General features: G+C 41.4%; 1 protein-coding gene across 1 annotated transcript in view; it reads left to right on the top strand.

Annotated features, from left to right (window-relative positions):
* The window catches only part of LOC142607479 (gibberellin 2-beta-dioxygenase 8), a 30,883-nt gene extending 5,978 nt beyond the window's left edge, over positions 1-24,905 (top strand). The window contains exons 2-3 of the mRNA XM_075778989.1: positions 24,106-24,427; positions 24,537-24,905. Coding sequence (XP_075635104.1) covers positions 24,106-24,427; positions 24,537-24,767 — 553 coding nt within the window. The 3' untranslated portion in view covers positions 24,768-24,905. The remainder of the gene's footprint in view (positions 1-24,105; positions 24,428-24,536) is intronic.
* The last annotated feature ends 1,777 nt before the right edge of the window (positions 24,906-26,682 follow it).

Below are 26,682 nucleotides of genomic sequence, written 5' to 3'. Positions count from 1 at the left end.
GAGGTGTTTGATTTTGTTTGAACAGTTCAGCCACCATACCATCTTCCATATTCCCCTCATCCCTGTGTTATCTGAGCTGCCCCCTTTCTCCCCTCTCCCTCCTTCTGTTTTCAACACTTTTTGGGCCACATTGTATGCACTTTTAACTGTGAATCTTCCATTTGAGGTCCATGCCCATATGAGTGAGTCTTCAGGCAGCCTGGCACTGATAGGTATACTTAAGATCAGTTCAGCCTCGTGGGGGAGGAACATGTTTTTCACTTTTCCCACATCCCACCCCCTCCTATCAACATCCACCAAACTCGACACCTTCTCCATGCCCGAGTGGGCACCAACTGGGCTTGTCACTTTGAAAGATTCCGGGGACGGAATCCATCTATCCTTCCAAATCCTTACACCTTCTCCGTTTCCTATGCACCAAATAGACCCCCTATCAACCACCTTTTTTACGTTCCAAATGCTTCGCAACGCGTAGGAAGGCCTTCTTCCCTACTCCGCCTCACTAGCCACGCTATTTGGGAAATATTTTGCTTTAAGTACTCTATGGACTAGAGAGTTTGGGTTTTTCTGCATTCTCCACCATTGTTTAGCGAGTAGCGCCAGATTGAAAGCTTTTAAATCCCTAAATCTCATACCCCTCTCAGTCTTTGGGATGCAAAACTTCTCCCATGAGACCTAAGCCATTTTCCATTCCTTATCTTTTTGGCCCCGCCAGAAGTTCCTCACGAGGGAGATCAGCTCTTTGCATAATGTATCCGGGAGTTTGAAACAACTCATCGTATACGTTGGCGTTGCTTAAGGTACTGCCTTGATGAGAATTTCCCTACCTGCATAAGAAAGAAGCTTATCCTTCCAACTAGTTATTTTCCTCCCAACTTGGTCCTTGATCTGGTTGAAGGCCTTTCTTTTCCCTCTCCCCACAAGCGGTGGCAGTCCTAGGTACTTTTCATGATGCTGAACTACTCTACCTCCAAACTTCTCCTTCACATACTCCTTTATCTCCTTACTAGTGTTCTTGCTAAAATGGAGAGAGGTTTTTTCCTTATTGAGTTTTTGCCCCTAATCTCCTTCATAATCTTCAAGTACTTTTAGAACCCTATCACATTCATCCCTCATGGCTCTACAAAACACTATGCTATTGTCAGCAAACAACATATGGGTAATGCTAGGAGCTCTTCTAGTTACTGCAATCGCCTTTAAGTGCCCCCTCTTTCCTCCTTTTTGAACATAGCTGATAGTCCTTCCACACACAATAAGAACAAGTAGGGAGAAATTGGGTCACCTTGCCGTAAACCCCTTGATGGGATAATTTTCCCTTTTGGTTCGCCATTAATTAAAACCGAGTAGGATACAGTAGTTACACACATCATTGTTAGGGAAATCTGCCTTTCATGAAAGCCCATCTTTCTCATCATAGCTTCCAGATACACCCATTCGACTCTATCGTACGCCTTGCTTATATCAAGCTTTATGGCCATAAGCGTTTCCTTCCCTTTCTTCCTTTGATTGATGCAGTGCATGGTTTCAAAGGCAACTAGCACGTTATCCGTAATCAGTCTACTAGGGACAAAAGCGCTCTACGCCTCATCAATCACAGTAGCCAACACTCTTTTTAGTTTGTTAGCTAGGATATTTGAGATTAGTTTATACACCACATTGCACAAACTTATTGGCCTGAATTCTGTAATCTTTTGGGGTGATTTCACCTTTGGGATAAGGCATATATATGTTTCATTCAGTCTACACGGCATCCTGCCCGAATTCAAAGAAGAAAGAACACAATTGACCACTTCTGGCCCAACAATATTCCAATAGGGTTTAAAAAAGATTAGGGACATACCATTTGGCCCGGGGGCTTTTGTTGGGTGCATTTGCTTTAAGGCATACCAGACTTCCTCAGCCTTGCAGTCCGCAAGCAGTTCTTCATTCATATCCGGCGAGACCCGAGTAGTTATTGAGCTCAAGTTAGCCTCAAAGCTGGTTGGCTGGTTGGACTTGTAAATGGTCTTAAAGTAATCCAAAATGGTTCGCTTGATCTCATCTTTGCCCTCCTACCATTCTCCAACCGGATTTTTCAGCCCCATAATCCAATTTTTCCTTTTTCTTTGGCTTGCGGTCGCGTGGAAAAACTTTGTATTTCGATCACCCCATTTCAGCCAGAGTGCTCTGGACCTTTGGTTCCACATCATTTCTTCTCTACACTGAATCTCGTTAATCTCCCTTCTCACCCTCTTAATCTCCTCTGTTTTCCCATGTAATCTGTCTTATAACTCCAACTGTTGCAGTTTCTCCTTTTTTTTGTTTCAACATCTTATTAACATTGCCAAACTCAGCCCAATTCCATCTCTGAAGTTGTTCCTGGCATCTCTTAAGTCTACCCATTATGCCATCCTCTAAATCTATCCACCTCGTCTCCCATGCCCCTTCTACTATTTCTCTACACCTTTCATCCCTTGTCCACATTGCTTCAAAAAAGAAGCATTTCCTCCCCTGTTTTTTGGGCTATTTGCGAGTAAGAGAAAGCATTAACAAGCAATGGTCCGATATGGACATCGCTACATGCCTCACTCTCGCCTCAAGAAATAACCTCATCCACTCCTCATTCGCAACCATTCTGTCGAGCCTGATCTTAGTGCACTGCTCATCCCCCCGCCCATTGCACCAAGTGAATTTCTGTCCAATAAAGCCTAAATCAAATAATTCACAACGGTTCAGGCAATCCCTAAACTCCGCCATCTGGCTTGCATCTCTGTCCAACCACCCTATTTTCTCGTCTGATTGTGTAATTTCATTGAAGTCACCAAACACTATCCATGGCATAGTATTCTGATTTTTAAGAAATTCCAGCAATTGCCAAGAGATAAAGTGTTTACCTGCATCAGGGTGCCCATAGAAACCTGTAGCTCTCCATGGAGTTGGTGCCGAGCCCTCATGGACTTCCACATCAATGTGGGAGTTTGAACAGATTTTAAGTCTGATATCTGAGCCTTCCTTCCACATCATAGCTAATCCTCCGTTTCTTCCATCACTAGGAACCGTGATGCCCTGCATATACTCCACTTTATATCTAATCCCTTTCATTTTACTCTCCCCTGTCTTCATTTCTGTTAAGAAGACCAGCAGTGGGTCTTTTGATCTCACCTCATCGGCAAGAGTCCGAACTGCCAAGGCCAACCCTATGCCTCGACAGTTCCATGCTAGGATCATCATGAGGCTCAGCGGTGCTGCCTCGCAGCAATCGTCTCTCCGCCAACCATCTTCTCTTCCTCATCAAAGCTACGCCTTATTTGCTTACCTTTAGTCTTGCCTTCTTTTCTGCGTTTTACATCCAACACATTTGGATCTAGTTCACTCAATGGGGTTGGGCCTTCTCATTTCAAGCTTTTAGGCCCCTTTTCTTCACCTTTTGATTCTTTTTTAATCTCTCGGGCCAAGCGTTTCCAGTGCCTACTGTTTAGGCCCCATTTTTCTGCACTCCACCCATTCGCTTCATCATAAATCATGGCCAATGGGCCTGAATTGGTTTCCAGCCTAATTGGGCCTACTAGTGCATTTTTTTGGCTTGAAGCTGGCGCCAACATTTCATCAAACAAAGCTATTTTCCTCTGATCATCACCTTTTTCCCACGTCATGCTCTCTGACTCTATAGTCTGAGATTTGGCTTGGTCCGATGCATCCCCTTCCAGAACCATCATCTTCTCCTCTTTCTTTTCAGCCATCCCATCAAACCTTCCTTTTTCATGTAATACCTCTGACCCCCTCACACCTTCCCCAGCTTTTACTCTTTGCTGTGTTAGAGGGATCTTCTCCAAGCTTGCTTGTCTCGAGCCGTGAGCCCCACCAGCCCCCACTGAGGTCTCATTCGAACTGGGAGTTACCTTCTTCCTTTCCGATTCAACTCTGGCGTCCCACCGATTTGTATCTGTTTCCACTCCTCTTCCCATGCCCATTTTGTTTTGGTCTTACGAAAATCTTCTAATGATGTCGCCTCTCATCCATGCACCGCACTATAGCACCTCCCCCTCTATTCTATTGTTTTCTTCACCTTTTTTTGGGCATTCTTTTAGTGCGTCGTTCAAAAGTCCACACCAGTAGTAGAAGTTAGGGAATCTTTCATACTAAAAATTGACCTACCTACATTCCCCCCGTCCACTGTGATTTTTTTGCCTCTAACTAAATTCTTGGTCACATCTAAACGCACCTTCACCTTTAGGCACATTCCCCAATGAACACTAGACTCCTGAACATCAATCTCCAACACCTCACCCAACTTGGTACCAATTGCTCGTCCTTGTTAGAAATACTGATTGAATAGTATTGTATTTCTCATTAAAAGAATATACATGAGTGCCTTTATATAGGAGGCATATGAGTGCAGTACAAGTAAATATGAGTGTAGTACAAGTAAGAGTGCTATACAAGTAAGAGTGCTAAACAAGTAAACTAGTTGGGCCTAAAGCCCATAACACTATATATGTTAACAGCCCCCTCAAACTCAAAGTGGATGTGAGACCAACTTGAGGTTGTCAACCAAAGTACGAAGGCGTCCCTTAGGATGTGACTTGGTGAAGATATCTGCAAGTTGATCTGTAGAGGGGACTGAGATTAGCTTGAGAGCACCATGGACAAGATGATAACGGATAAAATGACAATCGATCTCGATGTGTTTAGTCCGTTCATGGAAGACATCATTGTGAGCAATATGAATGGCACTCTTGTTGTCACAATAAAGAGGAGTAGCAGAGGATGTCGACACACCTAAGTCTTTGAGAAGCCATCGTAGCCAAAGAAGCTCAGATGTGGTATCAGCAAGGGCACAATATTCTGCTTCAGTACTAGAACGGGCCACATGAGTTTGTTTCTTGCTTCGCCAAGAAATCAGAGAAGAACCAAGAAGAAAGCAATAACCAGTGGTGGACCTGCGATCAGTGGGATCTCCTACCCAATCAGCATCAGAAAATGCACGAAGAACAAGAGGAGACCGAGTAGAGTAGAAAAGACCATGGAAGAGAGTGCCCTTTAGGTACCGAAGAATGCGCAGAACAGCAGCATAGTGTGTCGATCGTGGAGCAGACAGATATTGACTCACCTGGTGAACAGCATAGGAAATGTCTGGACGAGTAATAGTGAGATAAACTAGGCTGCCAACTAAGCGTCTATAAAGAGAGGGATTAGACAATGGTTTCCCCATTGAGGGAGTCAGATGCGCATGAAGCTCTACTGGAGTGTCAACAGTCTTGCTATCAGTGAGTCCAGCTCTAGACAAGAGTTCAGAGGCATACTTGGCTTGAGTAATGTAAAGTCCATCTGTAGAATGAGTGATTTCAAGACCCAAGAAGTAGCTGAGATGTCCAAGATCTTTCATCTCAAACTGCTGACTGAGAAAATCCTTGAGTTCTTGAATGCCACTGAGGTCATCACTAGTTATGATCATATCATCCACATACAAGAGAAGTAAAATAGTGCATTTGTCAGTGCGACGAAGAAATAAAGCAGAATCATAATGACTGGCCATGTAACCCAAATGAGAGATGGTAGAGCTGAACTTGGCAAACCAAGCACGTGGAGCTTGTTTAAGGCCATAAAGTGCACGTTGAAGGTGACAAACCTTGTTTGATTCAACAGAGAGACTAGGATGAGGTTGCATATAAACTTCTTCACTCAAATTCCCATTAAGGAATGCATTTTTGACATCCATCTGGAAAAGATCTCATTTACTGGCAGCAGCAACAGCTAAGAGGGCACGAACAGATGAGATATATGATCATAACACCGATACCCCTTTTGAGTTTCGTCATAACCAAGAAAACAACAAAGTCTTGACCTAGGCTCAAGTTTGTTATGCTCATGTGGCTGAAGAAGAACGAAACAAGCAGAGCCAAATGAGCATAGGTGGTGATAGTCTGGAGGTAACCCAAAAAGGCGCTCATATGGAGTTTGATTTTGGATGACAGGACTGGGAATGCGATTAATAGTATGAACAGCATGAAGAGCAGCTTCGCCCCAAAAGGGAGCAGGAACTTTGGCAGAGAGAAGAAGAGCACGAACAGTGTCAAGAATATGACGAAGTTTTCGTTCGGCTATACCATTTTGCTGAGAGGTACCTGGACAAGTTAGTTGATGAACAGTGCAATAGGAATGCAAAACAGCTTGGAAAGCATATTGAGTGTACTCAAGAGCATTATCAGATCGAAAAATTTTGATACGTTTAGAAAATTGAGTTTCAACCGTTTTTGCAAAATTAGAATACACTTGCAATAATTCAGAACGATGTTTCATATTAAAGATCCAGCTATAACGAGAGTAATCATCAACAAAGACAACAAAATATCGAGATCCACCAATACTAGAGACAGAGGAAGGTCCCTAAACATCAGAATGAATAAGGTCAAAGATATCAGTGGATATAGATTCACTAGAATTGAAAGGCAAAACTGGTTATTTTCCTAATTGACATGAAACACAATCAAAATTTTCTGTAGACACTGAACCTAGCAAACCTCTAGAAGCCAATTGTTGTACACGGGAAGAAGATGCGTGACCAAGTCGAGCATGCCAAAGAGCAAGAGAAGAAATAGAAGAAACTGCAGCAGCTGCGGCAATAGAAATAGGAGCAACAAGTGGAAGACAAAGGTTGTCCACGGGAAACATACGCCCAACTCTGGGACCGGTCCCTAGCTCTTGTCCCGTCCTTAGATCCTGCACAATACACCCAGAATAATCAAATATGATTCGATAACCCAACTTAGCTAATTGTCCCACAGAAAACAAATTGTAAGAAAGGTCAGGAACATTAAAGACCCTAGAAACGGAGAGGTTGGAGGTTGAAACGGAACCTATATTATGACCAGACATTGTGGAACCATTTGCTGTGCGAATAGTAAGAGGGTGTGGTGCAGGTTTAAGTTTAGAAAATAAGGACGAGTGAGGTGTCATGTGATTGCAACAAGCAGAATCCATAAGCCAAGAGGAAGGAGACATACCGGACAAAGCTGAAGGAGAAGAGGAATAAGATGCATTACCAACCATACGGATGACATTGGCGATGATGTTTTTAAGGTCATCTGTGGTCATGGTGAAAGTGCGACCTGAAGACTTAGACTGTGCAATGACTGAAGCTATTGGTTGGACACTCGCAATGTTAGCAATAGTGGCAGAAGAACCTGAAACAGCTGATTTATTGCGCTGAAAGCAAGTCTCAATATTATGGCCAAAACGTTTGCAAAAATTGCAAAAGCGTTTGCTAGATTGTCGGCGACAATTGTTGCAAAAGGAAGAAGACCTGTCCTTATTCTTCATTTAGAAGCAAAATATGCAAAAATGGATTGCAAAAATGAAATCTACGCGAAAAACTGGGTAAGGAGCACCTGGGCTGCAAAAAGTCAACTCTGCGAAAAAGTCAATGGTCAACGGCTGGTCAATGGTCAACAGAAGTCAACGGTCAGCAGTCAACAGAAGTCAACGATGACGTGGCGGGTGACGTCAGCAGCGCGCTGGAAGGTGACGTCAGCGATGACATGGCAGGATGACGTGGGAAGCTGACGTGGCAGGCTGACGTGGCAAGATGACGTGGCTTAGGGCTGACGTCAGCAGGAGCAGTTTGGCGCGTGAGGTGCATGGAAGCGCGTGGAGGCTCTGTCGGCGCGTGGCGGCGCGTGGCAGCTCTGTTCGGCGCGTGGGAGCATGACCTTCAGTGTAGAAACTTTGGGCGGTGCGTGAGGGCGCGTGGAGGCTCCAATGACTGTGAGGTTTTCACGAAAAGGTAGATTGGAGCAAGACGATCTTCGTGGTACCTTCGGAAAATTTTTCGGAGCAATATTCACGGCGGTGCCGACAAGGGCAGTGGTCTTTGCAGTGTTCGAACTCCCCAACGGCGGCTGCTAGAGGTCCGGAACTTAAGGACGATGTCTGGAAGACTCGAAGGTTCAACGGCGAAAGGCTGTGGCAGTTGTTGTGACAGCGGAAGCAATATTGAGAATGAAGTTACACTAATAAAGACAAGACTGCTAAGAAAAGGTCAGAGCAGTGGCTCTGATACCAGGTTAGAAATACTGATTGAATAGTATTGTATTTCTCACTAAAAGAATATACATGAGTGCCTTTATATAGGAGGCATATGAGTGCAGTACAAGTAAATATGAGTGTAGTACAAGTAAGAGTGCTATACAAGTAAGAGTGCTAAACAAGTAAACTAGTTGGGCCTAAAACCCACAACACTATATATGTTAACAGTCCTATCTCTTTCGTTCTACAATTCAGGGGAAGGTTGAAAATTTGGACCCAAAAGGGTGCCCACCTGATCTCTATCTCCTTCGGAGTAAGTTTTCTGTCGAACTCTTGGAGTAGAACCAACTGCTTTTTATAACTCCATGGGCACATATCCAAAACTTTTTTCTTATCCCTACCATCCCCAAATTCCACTAAATATAGATCCTCATCAACCTCAGAAATTTGAACACCCTTATTTGTCTTCCAGAGCATTCTCATGTTTTTTCTAAGTGCCTCGGTGCTTATACTTTTGTGAGCTAAGATTTTCATTAACACACAATTCTTTCCTATCTCCCTTGCTGCCTTGATACAGACGTACAGTTGAAGTCAAGCTCAATTCCCTCATCCTCTTCCTCTGTAAAGACAGCTTACTCCAGAGCCTTTCAAGCTCGTTTGCCATCCTATTCCACCCAACTAAAAACTAATCCACTTTACTAAGAAAGTAGGACTCCTCTCAGGAAGAGAGGACCACCACACGCCCTCACCCAGGGGAGCACACTATCTCTTGCAAGTGGCTGCAAGACTACACACTGCTTCTACATGCGCACAGGCACGAGAGCACTAAAAATTATCATCCTAGTGTTTTAGCTTATTTCAAGTTGACCACATGACACACTTATTATTTGCGAGGTCCACTTGCTACTTTTTGAAGAGCAAAACGTCACTTGCAAGTGTTTGTGGGCCTGCTTGAATTACTTTTTACTTTTAGTTTACTTTTTTATTTTAATAGAGCCACTGTTTGCAAGTCTCCTAGGTTTTAGATAACTTTTTTCTCTTTTATTTATTTATTTTTTCTATCGTACTTTTAGCAAAAAATTAAATAAGTTATTTTTAAACAAAGACTAAGAGGGCGTTTGGATAGTCCGTTCACGTCCAAGTTGTGCGTTTCAGCGTTTTCAAATTTTTTTTTTTTTTTTTTTCAAGCCGTAGTTGTTGACTAATTCCTCATGAACAGTGCATCCGTGCACTGTTCATGGACCCACAAATTTCACTTTTCAGCAACTTTTTCATTAAAAATAGGTCCCACGACACTATTCACACATTTAAAAATTATTTTGCTACAGTGTTTTCAGTTTTCAGCAATAAGTTCTATCCAAACGGACCCTAAGAATGATGCTAAAACGTGCTGACTTTTTTTTTTAGAGAAAATTTTAACTTATAGCATCCGCTCCTGATGATAGCTCTTTATCATTAGACCAAGACACCAATTAGTTTTTGGTGTAAGTGGGGATTGAACCCCAGATTTTTTATACAACCATAAAAAACTTTAACAGTTGAGCTAACTGAAAACCACATTGATTGTTACATGCTGACTTGAAAACATCGTATCATCACATTGATTGTTATGAGTGAGTTGTACTTCTTTTTATTTCCTTTAGAGAATTGTATACTACTACTATTTTTTTTAGTAGAGATCATTGTCTAAGTGAAGCTTCAGTACAAAGTGCACATTCATGAGACATAACAATACTTCTTTGCCCAATATATTAAGTTATTCTTATTATTAATTTTTTTTCCTGTTCACACTTTTTAGTGTCGCAAAATTTATTAAGAAGTTTTATATCCCATTAAATTAATTAGTAATTACAAGATATTTATGCCCTACTAACCTTGCTATCTTATTCTCAAAAAAAAACAAAAAAAAACTTTGCTATCTTCTGATTTATTTCTTAATTAATTATGTTTTGAATTAATTCCCAACTTGTAACTTGCAAATTGTTTAATAGTGTAATGGGGAACCCTACTTCTCTTGAATGTGTAATTAGGATTTTATTCAAATGAACACAGTTTTAGTAGGGTATAAATATTTTGTACAATGTGGATGTCTTGATAATTTTATAATTTTTTTTTTGGACGGAGGTGGGGGAACGAAGGGCGTTTATCTGTTGATGAAGCTTTTGCAATTTATAGCATATTGTAGATCCATATAGCCTATAGAATATCCATGTCTGGACTCTTTTTTATTGTGGTGGCACATTAGTGAGACTGTTGCTCCGATTGAGTCGTATGTTAAATATTCTATCATGGTGGCACAAAATGCTTTAAAGAAATTAAAATATATGTGCCGCCATATATTAGCGATATATATCTTATTAATTTACTATATATCATGAATTTAATTTTAGGGTTTGGGGAGGTTTTCTGCAGTAAGAAGCTCGTATGAATTTAATTTTACTTACCATATTTACGTTATTATCCATTTAAGATGGGAGATAGTTGCTTAGGGTGTTTTGGTGCAAATAATATTAATGTATCCATGAGGAAGAGTGATTTGATTCAAGTTGGGTGACCGAAGAGAGAGGTATAGAAAGACTTCTTCTTCTTCTTCTTCTTCTTCTTCTTCTTTTTTGAGAAAGAGGTATAGAAAGACCTAAAATAACACTAGTATAAGTATTCCCATCAGAAAAGAAAAAGAAAAAGAAAAAAAACACTAGCATATGTATTGAAAAAATAAATGTTAGTTACAAAGGTAACAAAGCATATATTTCTGGATATGATAGGATGATAGAGCAAAATACATACATACATACACACACACACACACACACACACACACACACACACATATATATATATGATTGTAATTAATTTGTTGAAGATTCATAGTTGACCAAATATTTACAAATATTTATTGTTTTATATTATTCATTTGAATGCATTGTACAATAATAAAAATTCATATTATTTGTTGTGAGTTTGTTATTGAAAATTGTTGAGTTACTTTATTATTGTATAAACTAAAGAATCAAAAGTTTGTAAGATTTAGGTTCCAATTATTTAAATGACCCAATTTAATCTTGCTCTTTCTTTCTTTTGATTTTCACGATTCAATGCGGGGTATAATATATATATATATATATATATATATATATATATATATATATAGAGAGAGAGAGAGAGAGAGAGAGAGAGAGGGTAAAGTTGAGAGAAAATCTAATTTGATTCAAATTGGAATTTAATTAGAGTTTAATTTTGCGCCACGTGTCCTATCTAATCTAAGTTTTTAAATTTTTGTGCCAAGTGAGTTAATTCAGTATAAAAATTAGATTTCAATTAAAGTTTAATTTTGCACCACGTGTCCCATCTAATCTAATTTTTTTAATTTTTGTGTCAAATGAATTAATTTAGTGTAGAAAATGAGGAATCCAATATAAATAAACTAAAAAAAAACCTAACCATATATTTAACTCTATAAATAAAATTAGAGGAAGAGAGAGTTTGAATGATTTTATATTTACGAGCATTTTTTTATAAATAATTCAAATTTATAAGTCATTTCTTTCTCAAAAAAAAAAGTCATTTATATAATATACCATAATTATGTATGGTCCATTACTAACTAGGTAATATATATATATATATATATATATATATTATATGTTATGATCCTAATATCCTACATAGATTAAGTATAAGTTTAACCATATATTTATAAGCTCTTAGGCACCCTTTCTTTGCAAGTCGGTTTTCAAGGGTGAGTTTTATGCATGAGTTTGTAACATTTAGTATTAGAGCTAACCACCATCTCGAGTAATTGGGTGTAACTTATTGAGTATGGGATCAAATGAGTTGCGGTTTTGTAGTCGGATCCCGAAGAGGGCAACCTAGAGACTAGATTAAAATAACTGATAGGTAAGTGGAGCTATCAAAAGAGAAAGGACAACCATCGGTTCAGTGTCACTAAAGTGAGCCATCGTAGACGTCGGCTGTGGATTGTGGTGGTATGTTATGATCCTAGTGTCCCACATGGATTAAGTATAAGTTTAACCATGTGTTTATGAACTCTTGAAGACCATTTCCTTGCAAGTTGGTTATTTCAATTATAATCAAAATTGGATTTTGCTTTTATTAGTTTTTTATATAAATTAAATTGTTTAAATTTTTGCTGTTATGTTTTCTTTGAACTAATGAGCATTTTTTTTTATACTGTTTCTATTAAGATGTTTTGTATGCGAAGTGTGGGGGGTAAAAACTCTTGAATAAACATTTGGGTTTTGGGCCTGATTGGCTGGTACTAGTTTCTTTTGATTAGAGCCTCTAGGCCCATAAGTCAGTCTGCACTGTAAAGGTCTGAGGAGTTGTCCGAGGAGGAATGTCTCCTTGGACAGGCCCAGTAATGACCCTAGGACTTGCTAAACGGGTTAGAGGCAGAATTCTGGAAAAACTGATGGGTAAGAAGGTGATCCAAGCACCCTTTAGAAGCAAGGATGTGAGAGAAATATCTAAGGAAAATGCTACTACCTCCACAATAAAGACCTTGCATCTACCTTTTTGGCCGCATTAATAGGAAAGTGACCTATGAACAGTAGAATTTAGCCTCCTTGCTATTGTTTGAAGACTTCAAGAAGGCGGTGGATGAGACAAGTATCCAAGGAAAAGATTTGTACGACACGTGGATAAACCAGTGAAGAAGAAGAAGTATATAAGGAGAAGAGAAGTATATAAGGAGAAGAGAGAGGAAAGAGGGGGATCTGCACCTCTGGCTGAGAAAAATAGGAACTAAGGATTGTAAACTTTGGCATAGAAAGAGAATATTTATACAACTCATCCTCGACTTACGTCCGAGGAGGTCTCTTTGTCATATTCGTTTATCATTTGCATAGATAGTGGCACTTTAGCCTGTTAATCAAATTTCCAACATCCCGAACCTAGATTTCAAATTCATACTCTACAAATTTTATTGTATAAGGCTCATTGGGCCTGAGCCCAACACGTGTTTTTGGGTCCGGGTACAATTGTGCACTTACAATTGGCGCCGTCTATGGGAAATCTAGCATTGAAGGAATTGGAACATCATGGCAGATTTAGGTTCACACCATGCAGAATCTCAGGGATCACAGCCCAAAGATCTTTTTGAGCGTCTTGAGCGCCGGAGGGATCGAGAGGGAAGTGTTCATATTGTATATCCTGGCGCGAGTCATACGCATGGTGGAGGCAGTGCCACCCATGAGTGTGATGCCAGGGCCATGCAGAGGGAGATTGACCACCTCAAGAAAAAGCTACGCCGTGTCAGACGAATGAGGGCTTCACCCTCATCCAATCCTTCTTCAGGGGAATCCCGGGGAAGCAGTTACAGTTCAAGGTCCAGGACTCCCCCTAGCAAAACCTTCTCTAGCGAAGGGGATGACCTATCAAGCCGTAAGCATAGGAAGCTTCCCTCTAGGGGCTTGGGGAACGATGCTATGAGCTGAGTGTTACACCAACTCTCCAAATCGCCCTTCTCATGCAGGATTGAGAATGGAAGGCTCCCTAGACGGTTCACCCAGCCTACCTTCACCATTTGTAATGGCCGGACAGACCCGGTAGAACATGTGAGCCACTTTAATCAGAGGATGACGGTGCATTCTCACAATGAAACCTTGATGTGCAAAGTCTTTCCTTCTAGCCTGGAACCTGTTGCTATGAGATGGTTCAATGGACTAAAGTCGGGGTCTGTTGGTTCGTTCAGGGAACTTACTAGGGCATTCGCGTCTGGGTTCATTACATGCAGCAGAGTTTCTCGACCATTGGACTCACTATTATCTATGGCCATGAGGGAGGGTGAGACGTTGAAAGCATACTCCGACAGGTATTGGGAGATGTTCAACGAGATAGATGGAGATTTTGACGAGGTGGCGATTAAGACTTTTAAAGTGGGCCTTCCCACTGATCATGATTTGAGGAAATCCTTGACCAAAAAGCCCGTACGGAGCGTACGTCGCCTCATGGACCGTATTGACGAGTATTAAAAGGTTGAGGAAGATCAACAGCAGGGTAAGGGTAAGGCGAAGGTTATCCCGCAGGAGAGAAGAGATTTCATGTCGGACAGGTACCACAACAATAAGCCGAGGAGATTAGTCTGGGTAGTGGCTCGCCTAAAGCAGTTAATACTGTATTCCGAGAACCAGTGCACCAACTTCTGGAGAAAATCCGTAAGGAACCCTACTTCAAATGGCCCAGTAAGATGGCGGGGGATCCTACGAAGCGGAATCAGAATCTTTTTTGCCAGTACCATCAGGATGTGGGTCATAACACCGAGAATTGTTGGACCCTCTGGAACCATCTGGAACAGCTTGTTAGCGAGGGGAAGTTGAAGCAGCACCTGTACCAACCTAACGGGCAAGGCAGTCAGTCAAGTTCAAATAATTAGAAGAACAACTCATCTCGGCCGCCCTTGGGAACGATTAATGTCATCTTCGCTGCACCTGGCAGGACCGATTCATGTCCTACCAGGGTGATGGCGGTATCACACTCCCAGGCTGAGGAGTCGGGCTCGAAGCCGAAGAGAATTAGAGGGACTATGCCTGTCTTGGGGTTCTCGGAGGAGGATAAGGTTGGGACCATCCAACCCCATGATGACGCCCTGGTGGTCATTTTAAGGATAGGGAATTACATCGTCAAAAGGGTGATGATCGATCAAGGCAGCAGTACGGATATTATGTATCCTGACTTATTCAAGGGGCTAAGGTTAAAACTGGAGGATCTCACTCCTTATGACTCCCCACTGATAAGCTTTGAAGGGAAGACTGTCATACCAAAGGGACAGATTTGATTGCCTGTATAGTCTGGCTCGGAAACGGTCGAGGTGGATTTTATTGTGGTTGACACATATTCCCCATACACGGCTATCCTTGCCAGGCCTTGGTTGCACGCTTTGGGTGCTGTCTGCTCAACTTTGCATGTTAAAGTAAAATTCCCTTCGGGGGGACTCATCGAAGAAATTCTTGGCAGCCAAGCGGTGGCAAGGCAATGCATATCGGCTGCAGTACTGCATCAAGCCAAATCAGAGTCCTCGGCCTCGGTTGTGAAGGACTTATAGCAATTAACAACTCTGGATGCGCCCGATGCGGTAACAGCAAAGGAAGCCATGTGTGAAGATTTGGAGAGGTTTCTAATAGCCGATGATCCCGAGAGGTTCTTTCAAGTGGGGATACGGTTCCCACACCAGGAGAAAATGGAATTAGTCAAGTTTTTGAAAGACAATATAGATGTCTTCGCTTGGGATCCTTATAAGGCCCTAGGGGTTGACCCAAACTTCATTTGTCATCATTTGAACGTCAACCCTGCTGTTGTTCCTAGGAGGCAACCACCTCGGCGATCCTCCAAAGAGCATTCCGAGGCTGTCAAAGAAGAGGTGCTTAAGCTCAAAAGGGCTGGTGCTATTAAAGAAGTTTTCTACCCAGAATGGTTGGCACACACAGTTGTGGTGAAAAAGAGGAATGGAAAGTGGAGAGTATGCGTGGACTTTACATACTTAAACAAAGCCTGCCCAAAGGACTCGTTCTCAATGCCACGCATCGATCAGCTTGTGGATGCTACGATCGGGCATCCTCGGATGAGCTTTTTAGATGCCTTCCAGGGTTATCACCAAATTCCATTGGCGGCGGGTGATTAGGAGAAGATTGCTTTCATTACTCCAACAGGGAACTATCACTATAAAGTAATGCCGTTCGGGTTGAAAAATGCCGGGGCTACTTACCAAAGGATGATGACCAGAATGTTTGAATCACAACTTGGAAAGACCGTGGAGGTATATGTGGATGATATGATAGTAAAGAGTAAGGCAGTGCCTATGCATGTAAAAGATCTCGACGACACTTTTCAAATACTTAGGAAGTACAAGCTACGCCTTAACGCCTCAAAGTGTTCTTTTGGGGTGGGTTCCGAAAATTTTTTGGGCTACATGGTGACTCATAGAGGGATAGAGGTGAACCCGGCGCAGGTTAGAGCCATCCAAGGCTTACAACCACCTCGAAATCCAAAGAAAATTCAGAAGTTGACTGGGATGACTGTCGCTCTCAGCAGGTTTATATCTCGCTCAGTTGATAGGTGCAGACATTTTTTCCAACTGTTGAATAAATGGAAAGGATTCTAGTGGACCGAGAAGTGTGCTTTAGCTTTCGAGTAACTTAAGGAATATCTTTCCCGGCTACCTATTATGTCTCGGCCGGAGGTTGATGAAATCCTATTTGCATACCTAGCTGTGGCCGTCTATGCAGTCAGCCTGGTCCTTATAAGGGACGACGGCGGGGTACAGAGACCAGTCTATTATGTCAGCAAATCCTTGAATGAAGCTGAAGTGCGTTATTTGCCTTTAAAGAAGGCAATTCTGGCTGTAGTCCATGCCACGCGGAAGCTTTCTCACTATTTCCAATCGCACATTATGGTGGTTTTGACCTAACTGCCTCTCAAGTCAGTATTGCGAAGTGCTGACTATTCGGGGAGGGTAGCCAAGTGGGGGACTATTCTAGGAGCTTTTGATATCAAATACATGACACGCACCTCGGTGAAGGGCCAAGTTCTTACGGATCTGGTGGCAGAGTTCGCCGAACCATCATTAGAAGAAACTGCGAAGGAATCACACATGGATGAAAAGTCAGTTGGCATGATTACGAGCAAAGGACCACCGATTTGGAAAATGTATGTTAATGGGGCAGCCAACCAAAGGGGGTCTGGGGTTGGACTTGTTTTGGTGTCCCCTGAGGGAATCGTCTTTGAAAAATCATTGAGATTGGCGTTCTCGGCTACTAATAACGAGGCCGAGTACGAAGTGGTCTTGGTGTGTATGAATATGGTACGTAGAATGGGGGGAAAGGAAGTTCATATGTTTTCAGATTCTCAGTTAGTTATAGGCCAAGTGACGGGGACCATGGAAGCTAGGAATTCAAGAATCAAGAGTACCTGACCCAGGTCAGGTGTTTACAATCCAAGTTTGATTCTTTTATCCTTTCTCATGTTTCTAGAAGTGGAAACACACATGCAGACTCGTTGGCTACTTTGGTGACATCCTCGGCTCAGTGTTTGCCTAGGATTATCCTCATTGAAGACTTGCTAGAACCAACTCTGACCACTGCAAGTGCCGTCCGTATCCATTTGATAAGGCCCGGACCTAGTTGGATCGACCCTGTGGTATCTTTTCTAAAAAGCGATATTCTTCCTGAGGACAAGTCTGAAGCAGATAAGATTCGTCGAAAGGCGCCTTGTTTCTGGCTGTCCGAGGATCAGAAATTGTATAAACGCTCCTTCTCCGGACCATACTTGTTATGTGTACACCCTGAGTCAACGAAGACACTTTTGGAAGAATTGCATGAGGGAATTTGCGGAAGCCATACTGGGGGAAGGTCCTTAGCCCATAGGGCTCTAACTCAGGGATATTGGTGGCCCAATATGCAGAGGAAAGCTCAAGACTACGCAAGAAAGTATGACCAATGCCAAAGGTTCGCTCCCAACATTCATCAGCTTGGGGGAGTCCTTAATCCTTTGTCTAGTCCTTGGCCTTTCGCTCAATGAGGATTGGATATAGTAGGGCATTTTTTGAGAGCTGTAGGAAATAAAAGGTGGCTACTCGTGGGAACCGACTACTTCACCAAGTGGGTGGAAGTTGAGCCCTTAGCAAATATTAGGGATATCGACTGCAAGAAGTTAATCTGGAAGAATATTATCACTAGAGTTGGGGTACCCCACACACTTATTTCAGATAATGGCGTTTAATTTGATAGTAGAGCTTTCAGAAAGTATTGTAGTGACATGGGCATCACAAACAGATACTCCATCCCAGCTTATCCTCAAGAAAATGGGCAGGCCGAGGCTGTTAACAAAGTCATAGTCAGTGGACTCAAGAAGAGGCTGGATGACGCGAAGGGTAGATGGGTAGAGGAGCTACCACATGTTTTATGGACGTATCGGACTACGCCGCACAGATCCACTAGAGAAACACCATTCTCTATGACTTATGGGGCCGAGGCGATGATACCTTTAGAATCTGGTTTCCCCACGCTAAGGACGAGTTCTTTTAGCCTAAAAAATAACGATGGTCTCCTAGAGAAAAGCTTGGATTTGGTTGAGGAAAGGCGAGAGGTCGCTATGATCCAAATGGCTTATTATCAGCAAAAGCTTCAACGAGGGTATGATGCCCATGTGAAGCTAAGGCCACTAGCGCCTGGGGATCTAGTGTTGAGAAAAGTTGTGGGTACTACCAAAAACCCAACATGGGGAAAGCTAGGACCAAATTGGGAAAGACCCTATCGGATCATCTCTGTAGCAGGCATAGGTTCATATCGACTAGCTGATCTAGATGAAAAAATTGTACAACGCCCCTAGAATGTAAACAACCTACGAATGTATTATTATTAATAAAAAGCACTTTTATCGTTCGTGGTTCAAATTATCAATATGTACTTGGGTTTATCTCTTACAATTTCTAAGTATCAAACAGAAACTTGGTCATGGATAGTCCTCAGACCACATACCTTGTGAAAATTGATATCTTATCATGTGTTAAATAGAACCTTAGTTATGTCGGGTCCACAGACCTTCTACTTTGGGAAAATTAACATTTCAAGTTACAATTTCTAAGTATCAAACAGAAACTTGGTCATGCATGGTTCTCGGACCACATACCTTGTGAAAATTGATATTTTATCATGTGTTAAATAGAACCTTAGTTATTTCGGGTCTATAGACCTTCTACTTTGGGGAAATTAACATCTCAAGTTACAATTTCTAAGTATCAAACAAAAACTTGGTCATGCATGGTCCTCAGATCACATACCTTGTGGAAATTGATATTTTATCATGTGTTAAACAGAACCTTAGTTATGTCAGGTCCACAGACCTTCTATTTTGGGAAAATTAACATTTCAAGTTACAATTTCTAAGTATCAAACAGAAACTTGGTCATGCATGGTCCTCGGACCACATACATTGTGAAAATTGATATTTTATCATGTGTTAAACAAAACCTTAGTTATATCGGGTCCATAGACCTTCTACTTTGGGGAAATTAACATCTCAAGTTGTAATTTCTAAGTATTAGATAAAAACTTGGACATGTATGGTCCTCGGACCACATGCCTTGTTAAAATTGGCATCCTACTTGTTCTAGAAAGGAAGTTTGGTTATGTCGGGTCTTTGAACCCTTTACTTTGAGAACATCAGCAAAAAACCATATCACATTAGTGCTGAGGAGTTGATGAAACACTTGGATTGCTTCACGTCCCAAGTTAAATTCTAAGTTAAGTTTTCGATTGTATATTGCTGTTTCACATATGTTTTGTTCGTGGGTCATGATTTGCAAAGTATAAGCTAATTATGTGTGCTTCTATTTAAAGTCATGACAAATTAAAATATTGCAAGGGTGTTAATTGTTCCATTCATTCATTTTTGTGCTGATGAGCATTATTATACTAAAAAATTGGAAGGCAAATGAAAATCAAACCAAACAATTTGTCATTAATTTCTGTTAATGTACATTCCAAGCAAAAAATTTAAAAATTTGTTACATAGCAAGAAAAGGGAGAAGTCCTAGCTAGACTAGACCCTAAGCTTTTGAAGGGAGGTTCTGCTCCGAAGTGCTGGCAGCCTCTGTGCGTTTTAGCTCTACTTCGAATGAGGACTGTGCTTGTTTTCCCTTGTCTATTGCCATAGGTGGAGGGACATTAGGCTCGACGCTTAGGCTTGTAGCCTCCTCGGCACCTTCACCCTGTTTCTTCTCTTTATTGGAACTCGTAGGTTCTGTAAGAGTAGAAATGAGCTTTGGGATCTTAGGAGGGAGCATGGAAGGTGCTGTCTCAGGGGCAGGGGCGACAGGAGGAAGTTCTTCTATCTCCTGGATGTCTAGGGGAAACCAGACGTTTTCGGGCTTCCTCAACTCGGAAGTTGAGGGAATCCCTGCCACATTTAAGGCTTCCTCCCAAACTTGCTGGCAATACTCTCGGCACAGCCCAACGAACTCCTCAGTTAACTGGTTTTCTGTCGCCACTACCCCTTCCTTGTAAGCGGCCTTCTTCGCGGCCTCCATGGAGTCCTTGAAGTTACGAGCCTCGTCCTTCATCCTGGCAAGCTCCTTCTTCAAGTCGGAGTTTTCCTGTTGAGCTTTGGATAACTCTTCATCCTTTTGATTAAGAAGCTTGCGTTGCCCCTCCACCTGGGTCCTCATTGTCTTCAGGTTGGCCTCGGCACCATCCTTTTCCCTTTTTAGCTCCGCCAACTGCGTGGTTAGCCTCTCATTCTGTGCAAGGGCCTGGCCTAAGGACTTCTTGGTCTCCTGCCTAAGCTCCAGTTCAAGTCTAGCCTTCTTCCGAGAATCCTCCACCCACTTCTTAGCGGCAAAGACTTCCTGGATGGCCTGTGGTGAAATATCAAATTATCAAGCGCATAAGAATGTTTCTTATAATAAGGTGTAATGAAAAGATAAGGTGAAGATAAGACTCAAATACTCACTAGGGTCAAGTCCCTTTTTAGCGAAAGGAATAGATGGGGCTGGTTCATCTTATCCAGGGCTTCCATGTCCTTGGGCAGAAGAAGGGGACATTCCAAGGCATCGGCCAGGTGGAGAGCATGGCCTTGTTGGAACGCCCTAATGTTAGACTGGCAAGAAATTGGTGCCCCATCCAGCATAAGCTCGGGAGACCAGTTAGCCGGTGCACGGTGCACCTTGGCAAGGTCCCTGTTCTCCCCGCTTTCCACTGAAGAGGCACATCCCTTGCCCTTGCTAGGTTTTTGTTGTTGGGGTTGTTGTTGTTGTTGTTTCAGCTTTTTCTGCCTCTCCCCATCTGCCTCACCCTTCATTTTCTTCTTAGGCTCCGTAACGGGAGGCTTAGGATCGGAAGGAGGAGGGGGTGGGGGCAAGGATGGAGGGACTTGCGACCCACTTGCTCCCTTTTGGGAGACTCTCGCGCCCCTTTTGTGCATCAATTGCTTTAGAGCGTCCATCTCTTTTTCCGAGGAAATGGAGTCAGGCTGGGCAATCACCAGACCTTGTATCCCCGAAGTCTCGGCGGGCGCATGCTCGTCGTCCGAGAGAATAACAAGTGGATCTCCTCAAGGCCTTTCAATGTCCTCGAATTGAAATTGGTCTATCTCTTCGTCCAACGAGTGTTGCGAGGACGCTTGCTCTTCTCGGACGGCGGTTTTCTAGGAGTGCGCTGAGATGGGAATCGCTGTGATAGGGCGTGCGTATAGAATGGTGGTGGGATCATCGAGAAGTTTGCGATTGGAAAGGAAGCCTGGTCTTGCCACGTCTATCCTTCTGCGTTGCCTATCCCCCCCGATGATTGCGTTTTCAATTTCTTGGAAGTCCACTGATATGGGGTCGTATCCCAGTATCAGGTAGGCAACCCTCACTTGTAGGTCCTTGCTGACAAATATTTCAGAGCGGAGGACACGGTTCAAGTCAGCAACGTTGCAAAGGCTGAGGCGTGGACGTACGTGTTGTTTATCTGTGAGAAAAAAGGCATCCGAGAAAACAAACATGGTCAGATTAGTGATAAACATTAAGACAAGAAGTAATAGTGTGCAATATGAATTGAAACGGTAAAGGTAACGGGATTGAATCACGAGTTAAGAAATTTAACTCCTAAGGAGTCACACTTGGCTCTCTCATTCGACTAGGCAGTGAGGACCGTTATACCAGTTTCCTGAAGCGATGAGGTAGTCGTCCTTCATGCCTTTGTTGGATTTAGGAAGACAGGAAATCAATCTAACTATGCTAGACCGGAATTTTATGTAATATCCTACATTTTTGAGTTTGTGGCACTCGTACATATAGGCAACGTTGTGCCATGTGAGGTTTAGGCTCATTTGCTCGTTCAGAGCGTCGACACTACCTAGGACCCTAAACATGTTTGGCGCGCACTGGTCTGGGCATAACCTATGGTTGCGAAGGTATTCACTGGTCACATTTCTCATGGGGAGAGTCATCCCACCTTCTATGAAGGAAATCATGGGAATAATGACTTCTCCGTCTCTCCTAGCGCTACCTACGGCTTCTACTGGGCGGTATCTCAAGCCTATGTCATTGGGAATTTGGTACTTGGCCCTAAAACCCTCCATACCGGCGTCAGAATCCACCAAACACTTAAATCTACCCATTTGGTGAGAGCGAAAATGAAAGTTAAAGGAAGAAGAGGAGTTTAAATGGTGGCTGAGGACAGAAGCCGAAAAGGAATGAATAAAGAAAAGCGAAAACTTACGAGAGTAGGTTATGCGATTCTTCACGAGCTTCTGGAGAGAAAAGGTGATGATTGACACTTAGATGCGATAGATCTCTGAAAGAATGAATGAAGGTACAGGTTCCCAGGCGTTTTGACGTGCGGGAGGCGGCCTCGAAATTGAAGTTCTCTCGCTCAAATTTTCAGAGACAACCTGGACCGTTGGATGTTCATCTCACCGTTGAACGTGGAGAACAGGATGTAACTTGCAGTCATAAATGCGCACGTTCCGGGTTTCGAAACGTCAGAAGCATTTTCAGGGAACGAAAGGACCCATACATGTGTGGCGGTTTACAAACCGTGTGGGAGGTATGCTGGTCGAATCAAAACTCTATTCCTTTCCTCGGATGGGAGGGGCAAAATAAAGTTTTGAGGGGCTATTGTGGGGGGTAAAAACTCTTGAATAAACATTTGGACTTTGGGCCTGATTGGCTAGTACTAGTTTGTTTTGATTAGGGCCTCTAGGCCCACAAGTTAGTCTGCACTGTAAAGGTCCGAGGAGTTGTCCGAGGAGAAATGTCTCCTCGGACAGACCCAGCAATGACCCTAGGACTTGCTAAATGGGTTAGAGGCAGAATTCTGGAAAAACTGATGGGTAAGAAGGTGATCCAAGCACCCTTTAGAAGTAAGGATGTGAGAGAAATGTCTAAGGAAAAAGCTACTACCTCCACATTAAAGATGCTGCATCTACCTCCATGGCCGCATTAATGGGGAAGTGACCTATGAACAGTAGAATTTAGCCTCCCTGCTATTGTTTGAAGACTTCAAGAAGGAGGTGGATGGGACAAGTATCCAAGGAAAAGATTTGTACGACACGTGGATAAACCAGTGAAGAAGAAGAAGTATATAAGGAGAAGAGAGAAGAAAGAGATGGGGATCTGCACCTTCTGCTGAGAAAAATAGGAACTAAGGACTGTAAACTTTGGTATAGAAAAAGAATATTTATACAACTCGTCCTTAGCTTACGTCCGAGGAGGTCTCTTTGTCATATTCGTTTATCATTTGCATAGATAGTGGCACTCTAGCCGGTTAATCAAACTTCCAACATCCCGAACCTAGATTTCAAATGCATACTCTACAAATTTTATTATATAAGGCTCATTGGGCCTGAGCCCAACATTTGTTTTTGGGTCCGGGTACAATTGTGCACTTACACGAAGATATTAAACATAACAAACTGTAATTAAACTGAACGATTCCATGTATCTATCCCTATTCAATTTAGGAGATACTATTTGACCAATTTATTATTTTATTTTGTGTTTTATTTAGTAGAATTTCATAGACAATAATCATGAATTGATATTGTATATGTACTATGTAGTATATCCAATAGTAATTTTTAAAATTATATATGTAATAGTAATATAATGAGAAACTTGACTTAACCAATATCATAAAATTTGCAAGAAAAAATATTTTAATACCTCCAAATATCCTGATCGAACTATGTCCTATATGTTTAATAACTCAAATTAACATCAATAGCACTACTATAATTCATCATTTCCGTGCTTAAGTAGGGCTTACATATTAGGAGTTAAAAGACTATTATTAGATACGAATTGATTCACAAGTAGAATATGTGAGAACCTTGAGATTTAGTAGAATATGTGAGAACCTTAAGATTTAAAAAAGAAACGGCAAGGTGAGGCAACACACATTAAACGTTTTTTTTTTTTTTGGCTTAATTGAATTAATGTGATCAATAACAATTTGTTATTTAGGATTTGTTGTGAACATGGCAATACTCTATCTATCTCTATATATACATATATTTTATGTAGTTAACTCATTTACGTATTTTGTTTTTTTGGTAAGTATCTATTTATTTATATTTTTGGAATATTTTTGCTTGCTTCACAAGACTGCTACTAGAAGATTATGGAAAGCACTTGGCTAGACTTGCTAAGACCATATTCGAAGCAATGGCAATGAAGCTCAAACTAGATGAAGAACAATCCAAGTCCAATCTATCAGAATCCACAGGTAACATACGTGTTTACCGTTATCCAAGCTGCTCTATACCAGACACTGCATGGGGAATTGATGTGCACACAGATAGCTCAGTATTGTCCATATTGTACGAATGTGAAGTGGGTGGACTTGAAGTCCTCAGAGACGATGAATGGTTCCAAGTAAAACCTATTAGCAACGCATTAATTGTCAATCTTGGAGATATGATGCAGGTCCTTATTGCATTAATTCAGATATTATATACAAATTACATTTGTTCATTTTATTCATTATATGTTCATATATATCTTCATTTTTCATTGATGACTAAATTGATTGTAGGCAATAAGCAACGACAATTACAAGAGCGTGAAACACAGAGTTAAGCTGAACAAACATAAAGAACGGATTTCAATATGCTACTTTGTGTTCCCAGATGAAGATAGCGTGATTCGGAGCTCAAAATACAAACCTTTTACTTACAATGATTTCCGGGCACAAGTACAAGAGGACATTAAAACCCACGGGTTTAAGTTAGGCCTTGAAAGTTTCAAGCTTACTGAGGCTTTGTAAGTATAATGGGCTTCAAAAATCCTTGTTTATGGGCTCTAATTTACTTTTTTTTTTCTTCTCTTTGTTGAAAACAAAATTAATTTCCATTTCTATTTACTTTTTTACTTTTTGGGTTTACATAGATAAGTTGCCTTAATTCTTTAAGTTTTTGGGTTATACAATTTATTTTCCAAATTAAATAAGCCAATGAGACCACCAAGGGAACTTCACATTCGAGCTGTTAATCAAATTTTACAGTACATCAAAGGAAACCCAGATCAAGGATCAATATTTCCCTTTTTTATTCAAATTGTAGCTCAAAGCCTTTTCTGACTAAGATTGGGTTTGGGTCAGTTGTCCCTAAGACAAGGAGGTCCATCATTGGGTACTGTGTCTTTCATGAGCAATTTTCTTATCTCTTGGAAATCCAAGAAGCAAAATAGTGACATGGTCATTTGCAGAAGTGAAGTATAGAGTGTTAGTGCATTTTAAATTAAATTTTACATCAAGAGTGAATGAAGAGAAATAGTTAAAGCAAAGAGTATTGTGTCAGAGAGTGAATTCAATAATATTCCTAAATACTTGAGAGATTTTGGGCCAAAGAAATGTGTTTCTTTTGGTGGAGCTTGGAACTCAACCACTTATGCAAAGATGGTTCGAGCTATATAACGAACTGTTGGGTTGTTGTATCCTGGAGGAGACAAGTCAAAAATGAATTTCTACAGCATCAATTTCTAGGCTTTGCCAACTGTAGAGGACTTGAATCTCCTTAAATAGAGCGAGATTTCCGTGCCTCAGTCCGATATTGTTCGTTTATATTTCTATTTGTATTGTAACCAAAATAGCATTTTGTCGGTAATTTTTCCAATATAGAGCAATGACTTTAACTATTTTTGAGTGAATTTGGTTATTATCTCTAATTCCTGACTTGTCCATATCACACCCATAGAGTCATAGACTGTTTTGTTGTTTTGTGATAATCAAGTTGCCTTTCACATAGCAGCTAACCTTGTGTTTCATGAGGGAGCGACGTATATAGAGATGGATTGTCATTTGGTCATGGACAAAATTCAAGAGGGAATTATTCTTGCTCCAATCAAATAGCAGATATAATGTCCAAAGCCTTGGGGTTTCTTCTATTTTCTATTTTTGTTAGCAAGATGGGAATCCATAATTTGTACTCCTTACCTTGAGGGAGAGTGTTAAAGATGACAAATCAAGATCAAGAAGATGAAGCAAGTGTCTTGTGGTGTAGAACAATTTTCAATTAAAACTATATATGCATATGTTTGACTTTTGGTTGGCATATAATATTGTGCTGGGATGACAATTTTGCCCAGCCTTGCTTCACCCTACACGAATTTTCCTAACCTCGCATAAGTGGTGAGGCATGGATGGGGCAAGATTTTAGCCCTCGCCGTGAGGCAGGACGAGGATGAGTTTAGATATTTTAACCTTGCCCCGCCCCTCCCCACCCCAGCACTGTCTTGCTTGACATTAATAAGAGTTATAATTGTAAATTTTTCATACCCTAAATCCCTACAATTTAAACAAACAAATCAATACTCACTTATTTAGATGCACGAATATTATAATTTTTGTTTTCGTTGTGATATTGTTTTGTTAAGCACTTGGATAATATTATTAAGTTCTAGTTAAAAATTAGTTTGATTTGATAAGATAAATTTAGTTGTAATTTCAAATATATTTATATTAAAGAAATATGTTTTATTAAAAAAAATTGTAATAGTTGTGGGACAAATTAACACGAATTAAAATTTTGTAGGTTAGGGCAAGGCCCTAAGGGACGAAGAAGAGGCAAGAAATTTTTCCCCATTATATAGGGCGAGGCAGGGATGGGGCAAGACAAAACCATGCAGAGCGAGTTAAAGATTCCATCCTTCAGCCCTGCCCCTCCCCATTCTCATCCCTAATT

Source organism: Castanea sativa, chromosome 8, assembly GCF_040712315.1.
Source record: "Castanea sativa cultivar Marrone di Chiusa Pesio chromosome 8, ASM4071231v1".
Taxonomy (NCBI): Eukaryota; Viridiplantae; Streptophyta; class Magnoliopsida; order Fagales; family Fagaceae; genus Castanea; species Castanea sativa.
Note: the sequence above shows the minus strand (reverse complement) of the source record. Positions and strands in the feature narration are given on the sequence as shown.